Genomic DNA, 15,225 nt, shown 5'->3' with positions numbered 1-15,225 from the left:
AGGTGAGGAAGAGGATTCTGTAACCCCCCCCCCTTCCCCCCTTCCGTCCTCGGGAGAAAAAGATGTGGGATGAAAGTGATTCATGTGTATACAAATACACAACAGCGCACAAAACCAAAAAAAGAAAAATGTGTGGGAAGTGATCAGCCATGTGCTTTCACCAAAAAAGCAGTACACTCAGGTCACAATGCAACAAGCGAGAGGGAAGAAATAAAGCCCGGGGTGATCGATAGGAGACGAACCATGACAGCGATTACATGAAGCTGCAAAAAAAAAAAAAAGAAAAGATGACAAACTGAAAGCACAAAGGTGTCAATCACCCAAACTCCAGCTAAACAACGTGTCACCCCTCCCTCCTTTCAATCACAGAATATAAAACCTGTTTCGCAACAAAGATTCCCTATTAATGACATCAGCTGTTCTACACACCTCTGATCCAACAGACAGAACCCCAGTGAAAAAAAGAAAAGTCATTAATTGTTATAATCTGAGGAATTCGTATGTGGCCGTGAGGGGCAGCCAGACATTAAGCGGAGCTGAGCTGACGGCCTGTTAAGACCTCTTTAGGTCTATTTAAAGAGCTGGCACATCTGCCCCCTGTTTGCCTTTCCAGGGCCGTAAAACCTGGGAGGTGAAAGGAGAGTGAGGCGTGATGGAAGCGAGTGGAGATACTCTTTATGCGAAGGGCAATGAGACTGTTTGCACCACGAGCTTTAAATGGACACAATGGGAGTTGAATGTACAAACCAACTGTCTTAGGAGTTTCTTTTGCTTTCCACCAGCTCGTACATTAGATGGCTACAGAAAGAACATCACACCGTTGTTATGGAAACTATGAAAGTGAGGAAGCGCAGTACTCCTTAAAGCAGTTTTATGCTATTTTGGTTTGTCAAAACTTGAATCTAAAATGTGTGTGTTGATTTATTAATGACATCCGCGTCTGCAGGTAACATTTTGAGGAGTGACTGTCAAAAATAATGTGATGGAAAAGATCATTTAAAATTCACTCAATGACATACAGTAAGCAGGTGCACTAAGGGTTATTTGTAACGCACAATGAAATCCATTCTAGTGGCTAATGGTGATTAGTGGTTCACTGGGAGCCGCGCTGATTGTGAAGTCTGACAGCAGCAGGAAGAAAAGAGCTTCAGCGTCGCTCCTTCACACACTTGGATGTAACAGTCTGTCACCGAAGGAGCTGCTCAGAGATGACACTCCATCATACAGGGGATGACAGCTTGGCCTCCATCCGCCCCTCTCCCAGTTCCTGAACTGAGTCCAGGGATGTCCCCAGAGCTGAGCTGACCCTAATGATCAATTTAACCAGCTACACCCCCCCACACACACACAGTCCAGTTTATTGCATAGCCAGGCTACTTCAACTATTACAGAACAGCTATGAACAAACGCTGCAGCATCTTCACATATGTGATCTCTCACACGTCCGTCCTTCTGTGGTTGTGTTGTGTTAGCAGATCATCTCATATGATAACAATAGTGCATCACTTTATTTGGATGGTTTCAACTCTTGAAGCCACATTGAGCCACAGAGTTAATCTATCTTGAAAAAGTGCTGTCAAAGGCCTCAGACTGCAACAGGACCATGAAAGGACCGGTGAGACCGACCGACTCTAATACCACAATTATTCCAGGTCGATCGACTACAACTAATGGGGACAGGACATAAGTAAAAGGGTGAGTGACCACTTGAACTAACTGGCTCTAAAATCTCACTTGACTGACAACAACCTGAAAAGATGCCAACTACAAGGAAGCCTGGAGAGATGTGAGACGAAAGCAGTTTTATCACAGTCACACACAAACATGCACAAGCGCTTCCTGTGTGAACATCTTCATGGAGACAAAGAGCAAACAATAAAAATAAATAGTGGAATAAATTTACAAAGAACTACAAATAACATGGCAAAACACACTATAGATATAGCTATTGTTATAAACAATCTCAATTATTTATTCCCTTTCTACAATTCTCAACAAAAGCCACACACGCCGACAAATCCCAGCTCTATCTTTTTCCACAAACTGACTGGAACCGTCAACACGATTAACACGGCTGATACCTAATTAATAGATAGGAACATCTCTCATCATTTTAGACCATTATTCCCCTCTCCTCCGCTGTGGCCTGGACAGCATGTACAAGCCTACACACACACACACACACACACACACACACACACACACACACACACACACACACACACACACACACACACACACACACACACACACACACACACACACACACACAGACCATTTCCCCCAGAACACACAGTTCCGTCAGTCAATACGTCTTAGTGGGCACTTTGCTTCCTAATTCTCTAAATCACACTGCAAATCTGCTGTGCTCAGAGCTGACACAGTTGGAAAAGAGGAGATCAGGGGAAAGAGTTTCACACGCGTGCGCCAGTGGAGGGGGATGAACCTGTCCAATGCAGCAGCTGTGTAGTGGTTCAGAATGGGACCTGCCTTTTTGTCGCCGTCATGTGAGGCGTGTTGTTCTGTCCTGACGTCTCCCCCTTTGGCTTCACATTAAGATGGTGCTGACCACAGACCAGTGAGTAATCCTTTGTGATAGAATACCTCTGATGCTTGTCCATTTAATAGCTTACATATTTCAAATTACTTTTTTTTGCTCCACTGTCAATAGAAACTGGCTCATTACTGCCCCTAGTGGTCTTATTACAAATAAGCGTTGAAATGAGATAAATGTGTTTGCAGACTGACACGCTAGATAAGAGACTGCTAACTAGATGTCAGACCTTTAACCTTTGACTTTTTCTGTTTCAGTGTGTGTGCCTGAGTCATACTCCTCTGACACTAATCACCCAACCCCACAGCCTTGTTCTACCCAACGCAATCTCAAGGTCATTTTGCTGCACAGATTAACAACCTCTGGCTCATACCAGCTCCTTCTTTTCGACATCAGCGACTGTCTTCCCTGTCTGGAAGGTTTTCATGTTGAGGTTTATCACATTTCCATATATTTGAGCAGACAGAGCTGCCTTACAGTCATATGAAACATCAGCATTTTTGCATTTCTTATTGTGAGCATTTGCATTTATCTTAAAACACTGTCTGAAAAATATACTGAAAACTCTAAATATTTTATTTTGTTTGACTAAGGATCTGTAAAAAAAATATACTGACACTTTGGTTACATTTGGTAAAAAGCAGAATCATTAACCACCTTAAATCAAACTAAAAGCAGCAGTTGCTTTGTTTACCTAATATAACCACATCCTATCTACTATAAGCTGATATACACAAACCGCTGCAACGGAGGCTGGTGGTAAATCCCAGGATTGAGGGAATGTAACACTGCATCATCTGCCTCATTATTTGACAGTGATCCTTAGCATGGCCTAGCACTATAATCACTATAATACCGCTATAGGGGTAATAGTAGGGATGGATGGCAAGTGTTACCATAGAAACGAGAGATGATAATGAAGTGTGTCAGCATATAGCTATCTATAGCCTTTTCTGCGTGCAGGTTCGCATCTATGTGTGTGTGCATGGGCGGAATCGTGAGCTGCGCCACCAAAGACGCGTTGCACCGGCGTGTGGGCAGGGGTTGAATCGCAAACCTTTCTACAAACACACGTGCAAACATCCGCTTTAAGGAGCTGCTTACGTCACCCAGCGCCCACAGTTAAAGCCAATTAATCCGCACTTAATTAAAGCGTCCGAACACCTGTACCTACGGTCTTGACTTGCGCTGGGCTGTTGCAGCAGCTCGTTGCATTGCTGTAGTGCAGCTATGAGCAAGCCGCAGAGCTCCACTGTCTGCATTTAACCACAGATAACTTCCTTTCTCGCCTCTTCATCATATACGCGACCACTCGAGCTTCTCTGTCTACATCTTTTTTTTGCCCCTCTTTCCGCTTGCATATAGTATTTAAGTGTCTGCTCAACCATCTGTCACCATGTAGGTCCACTCTCATTCTGTCTTGACTAATATAAAATGAACTATTCATGCTCCTCTCTTTATAGACAAAGAGGGAAGGAGACACTAATTTGACTTTTTTTTATTTCCTCTTATGCTGCGCTTGTACCATCTCTAAGTGTCTCTGTGGAATGAAAGGAACAAGCAGCTATTGTGCAGGTACAGGTTGTGAAAAGAAAACAAGTACTGTAGGATTAGTGCTTGGGAACAAATACAAACACAAATCCAAACACAGCGGCACAAGAGAAAATACAGAACATTACATTCAAGTTGAACAGATGACAACTATCTCTACTACCTACAGTGTCGGAAGGAGTGAGAAATAAAGGCAAACACTGAGTAAAATGGTGAAGCCAACGACCTAATCAGTGCCAGAACCTGGTGGAGCGGCAGCTGCTGATAGGACAGCCAGATACACACAAATCCACTTTGAGCCACTTTCACACTCAAGAGATAGCGATATCAAGGCTACATTTGCTGAGGCAATGGAGACATTATAAACCTAAATCAGGCTTTGAGCAGCACACGTGTTCTAGTGTGAACCTTGTGATAATGGTTCTCCTCAAGGAAGGTCACAATCTGGGCTGACCTGAGAACAGCAGTACAATAGAAATGTTTAATGTTAAGATAAGTGTCATGACCTGACCAACAGAACAAAACACAAGGCTTGAAGGACAACTATCTTCCTTCTTAAGGCCATTGCACTGTATAAATATAAAGTCTATATTATACTGAAGCACATTGCACAGACGACACTTAGTGTCTTTAAAAAACAAAAATGGAGGCTAGTATTCCTGCTGAAAGTGCATTCCTACTTGGCCGTCCCCAAAAGCAGCAATGCACTGAGGAGCGATTGGATGAGAGGGCCTTGGACACATCCAAGGCCACCGGGACGGCTCGGCTCAAGGTAACAACAACAACAGAGACTGTGCTTCCAGAAAACATCTGTTGCGCAAACATCTGGCGATCCGACTTCGGCCGCTTCAGATTTTACAGCCCAAGCTGTTCAACCTTCAAACCCGCGGTAGGAGCGAGTCAGCGTTTGAATCATCCTCCTCACAGATGCCTCCAAGCCGTTCGCAGACGTAGCTCTATTTTCAAATGCCGGCAGGCAGGTAATCACATGGCAGCTCGAGCACATCGGGGACATAACTCACAACGTGCCCCCGTGCATCCAAGCTATGCGTTTTGCATAATGACAACATAACTCAAAGTGGCATCCAGCTTTCAGCCCCCGTCTCTGCTCTGCCCGATGCAGAATGCGATGTTAATACAGGCCTCTGAGCTGCAAAGTCAACAGAGATTAGTCCAAAAAAACATCAACAGCAGGAAACAAAAATCACTTCTAAGCCATTTCACTCCATCTCAGTCAGGAGCCATTTACATTTATTGCACCACGTGAACTCACATTATTTGGCAACAATTTTTTGTGGAACCCTAACGAGCAGAAATTGAAAGAATGAGCCGTACTGTATGTGTTAGTTAAAGCCATGTTTAGGGGGGCCGGATCTCTGGCCGCGAGGGTGTGCGGGCGATATGATTCCTGCTGTGCCATCAGTCAATCGAATCCCTTCATGTCTACAGTCTCTCCCATGCAGCCACACTCTGCACTCCGAGCGAGGATGGCGCGAGAGACTCCTATTCATAAAGGCTCAGCGCGTGGGTGCAGCCTATGAGATTTCACCATAAACGTTTCCATGGGATTTCTGTGATCCCTCCCGTCAGAGCTGCACGACCGCACGCTGCGAAAGTTCTGAAGCGAAGTGCACAAATCTATTTTTAAATGTAAGCGTCCGCGCCGCAGCGAGACTGTGATACATCCATTAACTCCCAGCCTTTCACCGTGTGCGCGGAAAACGCTCGGTTCAGTTATTTTTACAACAAGCAGCCTTTCATCTGAAAATTAAACTGTAATTCTATTAATCCGACAGGTTTACAGGACACGGCTGCGTTAGCATGAACATGTGGAGAATGTGCATGGTTTTGCAAAATTAAACATTTAACAACAAAAACGGTTTAAAAGATTAAAAGCATATTGAGATTTGGCCTAATAAATAAAAGACTGTTATATGTAAATGGGTTTTAAGTAAAGGTTGTTTTTTAAATACAGTTTCATTCACATCCTGGTCGCTGATTAAACAAGTGCACTATTTGCACAAGTGTCAGCGTGCCTGCCGGTCTCAGCCTCTCTTTATGTACACTGCAGCGGGAATCACTGCAGTGTGGGATAGGATAGCGAAGCCTCTGCAGCGACAGTAAACTGTGGACACTCGATATCCACCGCGAGAAGATTTGCTTTGCTCTAAGGAATCAGCTGCTTTGTCTCCATTTTCCTGCCACGTGTAACAGATTTAGCAGCCACCTTCGGACTCCGGCTGCTGGTAGGACTCTTGATTTGTTGGCGCGGCAGCATAGGCGGTGAAATAAATCCTCTTTTGCACTGGGCAGCTTCTCACCTGAACTTGTGATGGGAAAACACTGGAGCGAATAAATAAACAGAGGTTTTATCCATCAAGGATTAACTTCATCATCAAGTTGGGAGATTTATTTTACACATAGGCCTGTAGCTCTGAATAATTGATGATAGGATTAATCTCTTACCTACTTCACGTGTTAGAATTAACTTGCATGCTGCATTTGAGCTACAGCAAATGAATATTTTAGGCACATATAATAATGAAGCAACGCTGCCTTTATATTTCATGCTGAGTTACTATCATTGGACTCTCCTCAGCGCGGCACGAATCAGTGTTACGCTGCATTGGCCCAATGGGGTCATCAGCAGCCTCGTGAACATCTCAGGGCTAGAGTAGCGGATGGTGCCACGGAGTGTGGGTTGCTGAAAAGCTTACAGGATAGAGACGATGAGATGCTCTGTGATGCGTGTAAAATAACAGGAACGCTTCGCCACGGAGCACAAAGACGGCAGCAGGTCCCATGTAGCCGTGACATGGCCTTTCTGCATCCACACACACACACACACACACACACACACACACACACACACACACACACACACACACACGGCCATCTAGGAAATGAGAACAAGCCTCATCCGTGGATAATGGTCCATCACAACCCATGATGGTTTCCTCTACAAGAGTAAATGGTAGTAAATGGGATGTTGATTGAATCACAGCATTGTCATGTACACCAGATGGCAGAAAGGCCTAGCACCTTACCATGACACCAAAGAAACAAACAGCAGCCACCAGGCTCCACTTCCTGTATGAGCCGAGGAGGGGATGGGATGTGTCAAACCACACAAACAGAGAACAATCATCTGGGTGAGCTGGTAAAGGTGCATGAAACACAACACGTATACCACACGGTCTAACCAGCAGAATTCCCCCACAGGCACAAGGGTTTCACTTTACACAACTTCATTACGTCACGCGTTCATTTTGCAGGAACGTGACAGTCACCTACAAATAAAAAAAAAGAAAACATCTGCTCTGATTTGTTGTTGTCCCCGGCTGAGCATTAACACTGGAGTGAGTTCTTACCGCCTTTAACTCTGGCAGCCTGTGGACACGTGAAATTAACTGCTGGCGTCATGGAAACATGCTCCAGGATTGAGCAACGGCAACCAATCACGTTAAAGAGCCCTTATTAAAAGGGGGCTTCAGCTCAGCGAAGCAGCCGTCACTGAGAAGTTTTTCCATCCAGTGGTGAGAGACACGGTGGTAATCCAATCCTATACTGACTTTTGCCCAATTTCACCCCCTTATGTTACACCACATGGTTCAAATTGCCCTCATACCGTCACAATATCAACAAACTACTCGACAGCATGTGCATCTGTGAAGGAGAAGTGTGAGTGAGTGTAAGCACAATATTACACAGCAGTTCTATTTCTATTATTGAGCTTCATGCATTTACTGGCTGGGAGGTAATTTTAGACAAATTGCTGCGTGTGTGTGTGTGTGTGTGTGTGTGTGTGTGTGTGTGTGTGTGTGTGTGTGTGTGTGTGTGTGTGTGTGTGTGTGTGTGTGTGTGCATGCGTGCGCGTGTGTGCGTTTTATTATCGCAGCTGCACGTTGCAGATGCAGGTCACACCATGCAGTGTGATCCCAAATGGCACATTAGTAAAATTGAATAAACTCAAAGTGTTTTTTGGCAAGCACGGCGCGCACTACATTATAATATATTCATTCCCTCTAATGAATTCTGGCTTGATTGGGACTTGCGGAGATGCCTTGGCATGAGCCGGCAGCCGAGGTGTCTCTCCAGCTATCCATCCAGACCCACATCCTCCCGTTTATGCAGCCATCCATTCCTGATTGAAGCCATCCATTCTCTGGACCTGCCAGCAGCACCTGAACACGCGTCCGCTCCTTCCAAGAGGCATCAGGCATGCGCAGATGTGACTCGTGGATACAAAGCGGTGACAACCTTGTGCTTATTGTGTGTTTGACGGCTGAAACTCTGAAGTCGTTCCCCTCGGCGCAGATTTTGGTCTTTCACAATCAGACGGCAACATAATCCTTCACTAGCAACGCCAAGATGATATCAAACAGCCATTGTGACAATGCAGTTAGACTGAAAACACAGAGATGTTCACGTAATTTAGTCAGAATGTCTACACACTATACGCTGAGTCATTATGGATCATGGAAATAAGAGTGGTTTCCAATAACGACTAGGTTCAGATTTCTTCCCGTGGCATTTTTCTACTATTTGACTTTAAGTCTCTTTCAACTGCCCATTAGGAGGGAAATCATCCACACAATGAGGAGTTCGGCTTCGTCTCTAGCCGCCAGGCGAAGGGTCAGGGCAGGTTTTGGATGCAGACGTGACCGGGGTCAAAAGGTCGGCAGAGGTCGGCGTTTTTCCCGCGAGCTGTAAACGACAGACAGAGCCACTGCAGCGGGGGAGGACATAACAGGAGGAAGGCATCTATCCACGTCACCTGTGATACATCACCTCTCCATCTTTTACACCCACACACACACACACACACACACACACACACACACACACACAAAAACGACCACCGCGGCTGATGGATGACTCTGCTCACAGGAGAAGAAATATCACAGTTTTCCCCAAAGCGCTGGGAAGGAAAATGATTATTTCCTTGCTAAGTGGTCACATCTAAATCTTCCTGCGAGCTGGAACTTTACACCAAGACTGGAAACACACAAGCTCCACTGTGACCAAGCTCAAACTTTATCCAGACCTCAGTTTGTGGCTCGGCCTGAGTTCCACTAAGTCGTCCTGACATCTAACACTGCTCATAATGGTAAGAACCTGTTTGTCGACTGGTTGACTTTACCGCTGTGTCGCCTTTAAGCACCTTCTAAACGCGCCTGGATTGACAGCGCCGCTTTCTTTGTGTTCCAGTGGTTTTTCACCACCTCAGAGCTCGTTTGACACCACTCGCCTTATTCCACTGCATGTATACACTCAGCGACAGTGCTGCGAGGTCGTCTTCACAATCACACGGAAGACATTTTTGGCATTTAGTCACGACAGAAAGACAGAATCCGGCAAAAATCTGAGGCGTTTGGAAAATATTTACTACACTATAATCCACGCGCTGTGTTTTATGTCACCTTTGAACCAGGCATCGCTATCCAGGACCAGTAAAGGTCAGTGCAGTCGCGCAGGATGTCCTTTACAGTAGCAGTTTAACCTTTTGGGAGACCCACTAATCAGAGTTAGGTGAGAAGATGGATCCGGGGCTTGTGTGGGTGCAGCAAACAGGCGGCAGCAGGAGTTTAGCTCAACCACAGCTCATCCGACAGCAAGTTGTCAGAGGAAACGGCTCCAGGTTCAGGAGAGTCCTGGCTTAAACGCTTTCTCTTCTGGGGCAGGCTGCTATCTTCTAGGGTGTGGTGCCAGAATTGCTCCAGATGTTCAAGGAGTGTCTAGTGTTGGAGACAATATTCATGTGGTTGAAAATAACCAGTAAGATTAATTGTTAATGAAGCTTTAATCTCTCTGCTTTCAGTGCTTATTCCAGACTAAACAAAACGTTGACCTCTTGTTGCGTTTGTGGTATGTGTGACTCGCCAATAAAATATTCCTCCAGTCTCCGCGGAGCGTATAACAGTCATTACGTCTAATACTTTGTTGACACTCCCATTTAGGCAAGAGATGATTAAGAGGGCAGAGCGCCACGGTTCACAGATCACCCCGTCCCCTCCGGTGTTGCTACATCGCTCCTGCGGCGGGTACGAAGTTTGGTAAACTTACATAAACGCTGTTCACGCAGCCGGTCCAACATCTGCTGTAGTAATGCTGTGACGCAACGCTGGCCGGCAGCAGACACTAATCTCTTCCTAGAGACAATACAGAGACTCTGACCTCGCACGTCTGCATGACTTCAAATGTGCGCACACACACACGCACGCACACACACACATGCAGCGAACAGATACTTGACCCTCCAAAATATCCCAGTCTCCCAGAACTTGGGGAATCACCTCCACTCCCCCCTCTGTGCCCTCTTCTCAGTCCTTTTCCGCTCCACCCCTCCCTGGTTTATTCCATCGCTACCTCCAGCCATCCTTCCTTCCTCTCCCCGTCGGAGGGGCAGGAAACTCGCCTCTAGGAGGAGACGAGGGCTGACCCCGTTGGCTCAGTGTGCGCAGCCACGATAAGACCAAACCACCGCCTCCTCTGTGTTTCCCTCTGGACCGTTAACTGCACTGCGTTGAGTCGGGACTGTCAATAAACAATGACGCCCTGCTTCCTGGCATTCATCCTAACAGGACCCTATTTTATAACGCGGGTTGTAGCTGAGGAGCTGTGACAGCCACTGTCCACATGTGTGCATGCACGGGTGACCATTATGACAACATTACCTTCTTACTAAGGTGTAACAGCTTGGAGACATTGTGCATTTTCTTATTCACACAAACTTCCTGTACTTCCTTGTTGGTCTAAACCTCTTTCATGACCTTTTAACTTGGAAAAAAAACAAGTTAAACACCAGCTTCTGCACAAATGTCCCACAGATGATGTCAGTTGTTTGGCCTAATTATAAGAGGTGGAGGCAGGTTTGGACTGTAAAGGAAATGTTTTACTCTGTAGAACCTCATAGTGACAGGAGGTTACATAAGCAGGTGCCGATAGGTTCAGTTGAAAATAAATACACTTGAGTTTTCGGCCATTTAAAATAAGTATGTTGATTTCATTATCATAGTAATATAACATGAGCAACTCTCATCGACCTGCTTATTAAAACACATTGTAGTCCAGTGTGATTACAGACTGAACCTTTAATTGCACTGTTCTTGCGTCTGGATGTGTTCACAGCTTTTTGGCATAGACAAAACAAGCTTTCTCTACTTTTGAGTTTGGGCTAAACATAAAATGCATGTATGAAAGCAAATACCCAAATAACACAACAAATGCAAATCACTCACAAATATGCAAAATTAAAAAAGTCCACAAACACATTCAGCCTTGTAGAAAATGATGTTTTCTTATGGCCACAGGATTTAGTCGGTGATGAAATGTTCATGGTTGCATAAATAATAAGCATAATTATGTTAGTAATATGTAAATATCAATGCACAGTATTGACCTATATCAAAAACAGGGATTATCGCCTTCTAGTTCCAGGTCTGTGAATAATGGGCCTACACATTTTGCTGCAGGTTACAAATGTTGGTTGAAGCCAACGCTCAGAGCATCATTAGTGCAGGAGACAAGGCTGGGAGGGATGAAATGTAAGAACTCAGTCTGTCTTTGTTCAGATGAGAACACACGCTGCACCGTGTGCGCTCGCTGAGCACCCGGTCTCGTCGGGGCTTGCAACTCTGAAATGACAAGATGTCAATGGAGACGCGGCTCTGCAGCGAAACCATTATTCCCCGTGCTGCAAGAAAACTATCAACAACACCAACGCGTCACAACAACAGAAACCACAGCGCTGACTTAGGAAACAACAAGGCGGGTGATAATTGAAAATAGGTGCTGTCGTTACGAACACCGCGCGTGCCAGGGCAGGAGAACAGTCGTCTTCACCTTCTAATTTTAGCCCCCGCCGTGAGGTCGAGTACAGACTACGGCTCTTTCTGATACCAATCAGTGCAACATCTTGAAACTCCGCGAAGTCTGCAGAGGCGTCATGTGCAACCAATAAAGCTGCATGAGTTTAACGCAAGGCGATGTGCATGTGACAGTGTGCGTGTGCGCGTGCGTGCGTGTGCGAGAGAGAGAGGCCGAGGGGGGCAGAATAAGTGACGATGCAGAAACGACGTGACAGTCTTTAACTGCTTATCAGATAAATTAAGATCTAATCATTTCACTCACAATAAACTGAACTAATCACGAGCCTTTAGTTAAACGTTGCATTGCTGCTTTTGCGCCTGAAGGTGCACGAACGCTTGAGCGCTCAGGCCAAAAAGTAGCGTCCGCTCGGGTTAACGGGGCGACGGACGGGGTGCCTCGTGAAAAGTAGCAGCAGAGACAGGCGGACGGGGGAGTGCACGGGCTCCAGCGGAGCGCTTCAAGTTCATCCGGACTCCGCCGCGTCTCGGAACCTCGCGCCACACGTGCGAAACGGCCACGGTCCGAGCCCCGAGCTGGACGGAAACCGTACAAAGAGGGACAAACTTACCTCCTCCACCGTGAGCGGCATGCATATCCTGTACTCCTTCAGCAACATCGTCCCCCTGGCGCGCGTCTCTCGTGCGTAGTCACAATGTGCCACACCAGCCCGGTGAACGTTCCCTCTGCCGCCCGAAGGGATGTGCGTGACGTCTGGAGACGTGTCAGCGGCGCATGTGGGAAGATGCGGACCCCGGGTTATGAAGTGCGCTCTGAGTTCGCGCGGAGCTCTTTCATCAGATCCAGAGGACGCTCTCTCCGCAAAGGGACCTAAGCGTAAAAATGAGCTCGGTTTAGGATAGTCCCCTCCTTTCACACTGATGGGTCAAGTTACACGTAAACAGCGCTCAACACAGGCGGAAACCAATGCAAGGAGCTTTCAAAGTAATGGCGCACCTAATTTACGGAGCAATAGCGCTTGTGTCTTTTTGCGCATTGTGGGTCCCAGGCCTATGATACCCTATGCTGTGAAAGGCTCATATTTATGATAAGCTACACGGCGACATGCATTTATTACATTTGTGTAGATTTGAGTAATCTGAATATAAATCATCTTTTCAGGTGTGATGAATCAACCCGTCTGTTTTAACAACATCACAGCTACAGTCATTTGCATTACACCCTCATAAATGTTGTCCATAATTGTCTATCTGCGCTGAATCCTGTCTGGTGACAGCGTTATCCATTGTCTTTTTTGTTCTTTTTTGTCTTTTGTAATATTTTTCCAGTCCGCGTTTCGTGGCGTTCATCGTAGTCTTTATTTTGAAAAACAGCTGACCGGATGTGGCTTTGACTGAGGAGCCTCTGAGTTGTTGTGCACTCATCCAAAGTCTGACACTATCATCTCGAGCGTTATCAACACAAATCGACTTCTCGTTGGGGAGAAAAGTGCCACTGTGCTTTCTGGGCTTTTTCCTTTCCTACTTGCAAACGCCGCCCGCCTGCAGAGGAATCGGAAATTCGAAGCGGTTAGCGGCCGCCCCAACCTCCTTCCCTCCTGCTGCTGGGACGCTGAAACACGGTCGCCTGAACCATCGCACCGGAAACATCAGCGCTAAAAAAAAAAACACATCTGTCTCAGCCTCGCATATGTAACGCACTCTTGCAGTTTGTGTCAGGGCCCTATTGAACCATTTGACATCAGCAGCCGGTGACGCATTTTGTGTTGTTTTGGCCTCTCTCCAGCACACAGGATTTGAAACTGTTGCCGGGTTAAAGCTCCGACCTTCAGCTTTAAAGCTGTGTGAGGACGTTCACACAGAATAAGGTTCAGTTTATATCATTTACATGTCACAAAACGACTTCTGCTGACGTTGACGTTGTGTTTCTACAGTTTTCAGACGTCCTCTTGCAAACAATACCGGCATGATTTAGGAGGCTGACATCACTGTCAAATCCTAACAAAATATTTACCACATACTACAATTAGGCTTTATCTTATAGACAAGACAACAGCTTTACAGATTCTCCAGACCTGCCTGTCTGTCAAAAATGTCTGTCATGACAAAAATAAAAGGAATGGGGTAAATACAATAAAAAACGGTCATTTTTAATAGAGGCAGAACTGCTGGCTTCATTGACATCTTCGATTTATTTCGGTCTATGCAGCAAATCCATCCTCGTGTTTCAGCGCCAAAGATGCTGACAAACAGCCTTTTGCAGTGTCAGCATACAGCATTTCTGTATAGAAATATGTTCATGCCACGGCAGCAAACCTTCTGAAACAGTGATTAAATTTAAGCTCTCCACTTGATCCCCAGATCAATGCATGAGCCGCCTTTGTATCAAGAGAACACTTAAATACATAATAAATGCATATAGCATGCAAAGTGAGTAAAACACTGTATCCTCACACATTTGTTTGTGCAGCTGATTACAAACTGAAAAAAAAACTGAATTAAATGCACAAATTTACACTAGCTCCCAAAAACATACACTGGATGTGATGCATTGCATACTAAAGGGTCCCTGTGGAATATCATGCATTGTTATGAAGACTAAGTCATCCTCCAACTTTCTATACTGTCCATCTGTAATACACAAGACATTCAGGTTAATATCAGACAAGTCTAAAGCTGTTAACATAGACTTATTTTAATGTCACTGGATTATTAAGACAATAAACAATATTTTTTTATTACCAGGCCAGCCTTTCATTTTGACAGCCTGTGTTTATCCTAACCTACAAACCCTGGAGCTTAAGGGCCACGTGACAGTGACTGGTTTTCATGTGAGTGGTATCTCTGCAGCAACCAGCCATGACCCAATGATGACCCAACTATATCAATAAGGTCTGTGTTGGTTAGAAAGTAGATTAGCGATTGATGTCATCTGAACTGCTGTGTCACGTCAATAACTCCACATAAATCTGCAGGTTCTGAGACAGCCAACTAGTGTAATATAGTCAACCCAGTCAGTGCATTTAATAAAGCAAACCCTGTTTAAATATAGTTTTTCACTGTTTAAAGCGTGCTTGCAATAATTATCTGTCAGTGTTTGGAAAACAAACATTACTTTTAGCCTTGGCTTTGCAGCCTGTGATTGTCATTGTTGGTATTAAAGTAGATTCCGCTTTTAATGATGGAGATGATGATGGCCAAAATGGTCTAGGTTGTGAAAAGTGTGCTCAGAGCAGTGAGAATTTTTCACACCTGTGCAATCAGAGTTCTTGTTCCATAGGCTATTTGATC

General features: G+C 45.4%; 1 protein-coding gene across 2 annotated transcripts in view; it reads right to left on the bottom strand.

The window, feature by feature from the left end:
- The window catches only part of LOC114853167 (cytoplasmic phosphatidylinositol transfer protein 1), a 41,760-nt gene extending 28,904 nt beyond the window's left edge, over positions 1-12,856 (bottom strand). Inside the window, exon 1 of one of the 2 annotated variants that reach the window (XM_029146210.3) lies at positions 12,546-12,856. In XM_029146210.3, coding sequence (XP_029002043.1) covers positions 12,546-12,593 — 48 coding nt within the window. In that variant the 5' untranslated portion in view covers positions 12,594-12,856. The remainder of the gene's footprint in view (positions 1-12,545) is intronic. The other variant, XM_029146218.3, reaches the window with a different exon arrangement.
- Between the last annotated feature and the right edge of the window lie 2,369 nt (positions 12,857-15,225).

The sequence above is a fragment of the Betta splendens genome, chromosome 1 (assembly GCF_900634795.4).
Source record: "Betta splendens chromosome 1, fBetSpl5.4, whole genome shotgun sequence".
NCBI lineage: Eukaryota > Metazoa > Chordata > Actinopteri > Anabantiformes > Osphronemidae > Betta > Betta splendens.
The sequence above is the reverse complement of the archived record's forward strand: the minus strand, read 5'-3'. Positions and strand labels throughout refer to the sequence as shown.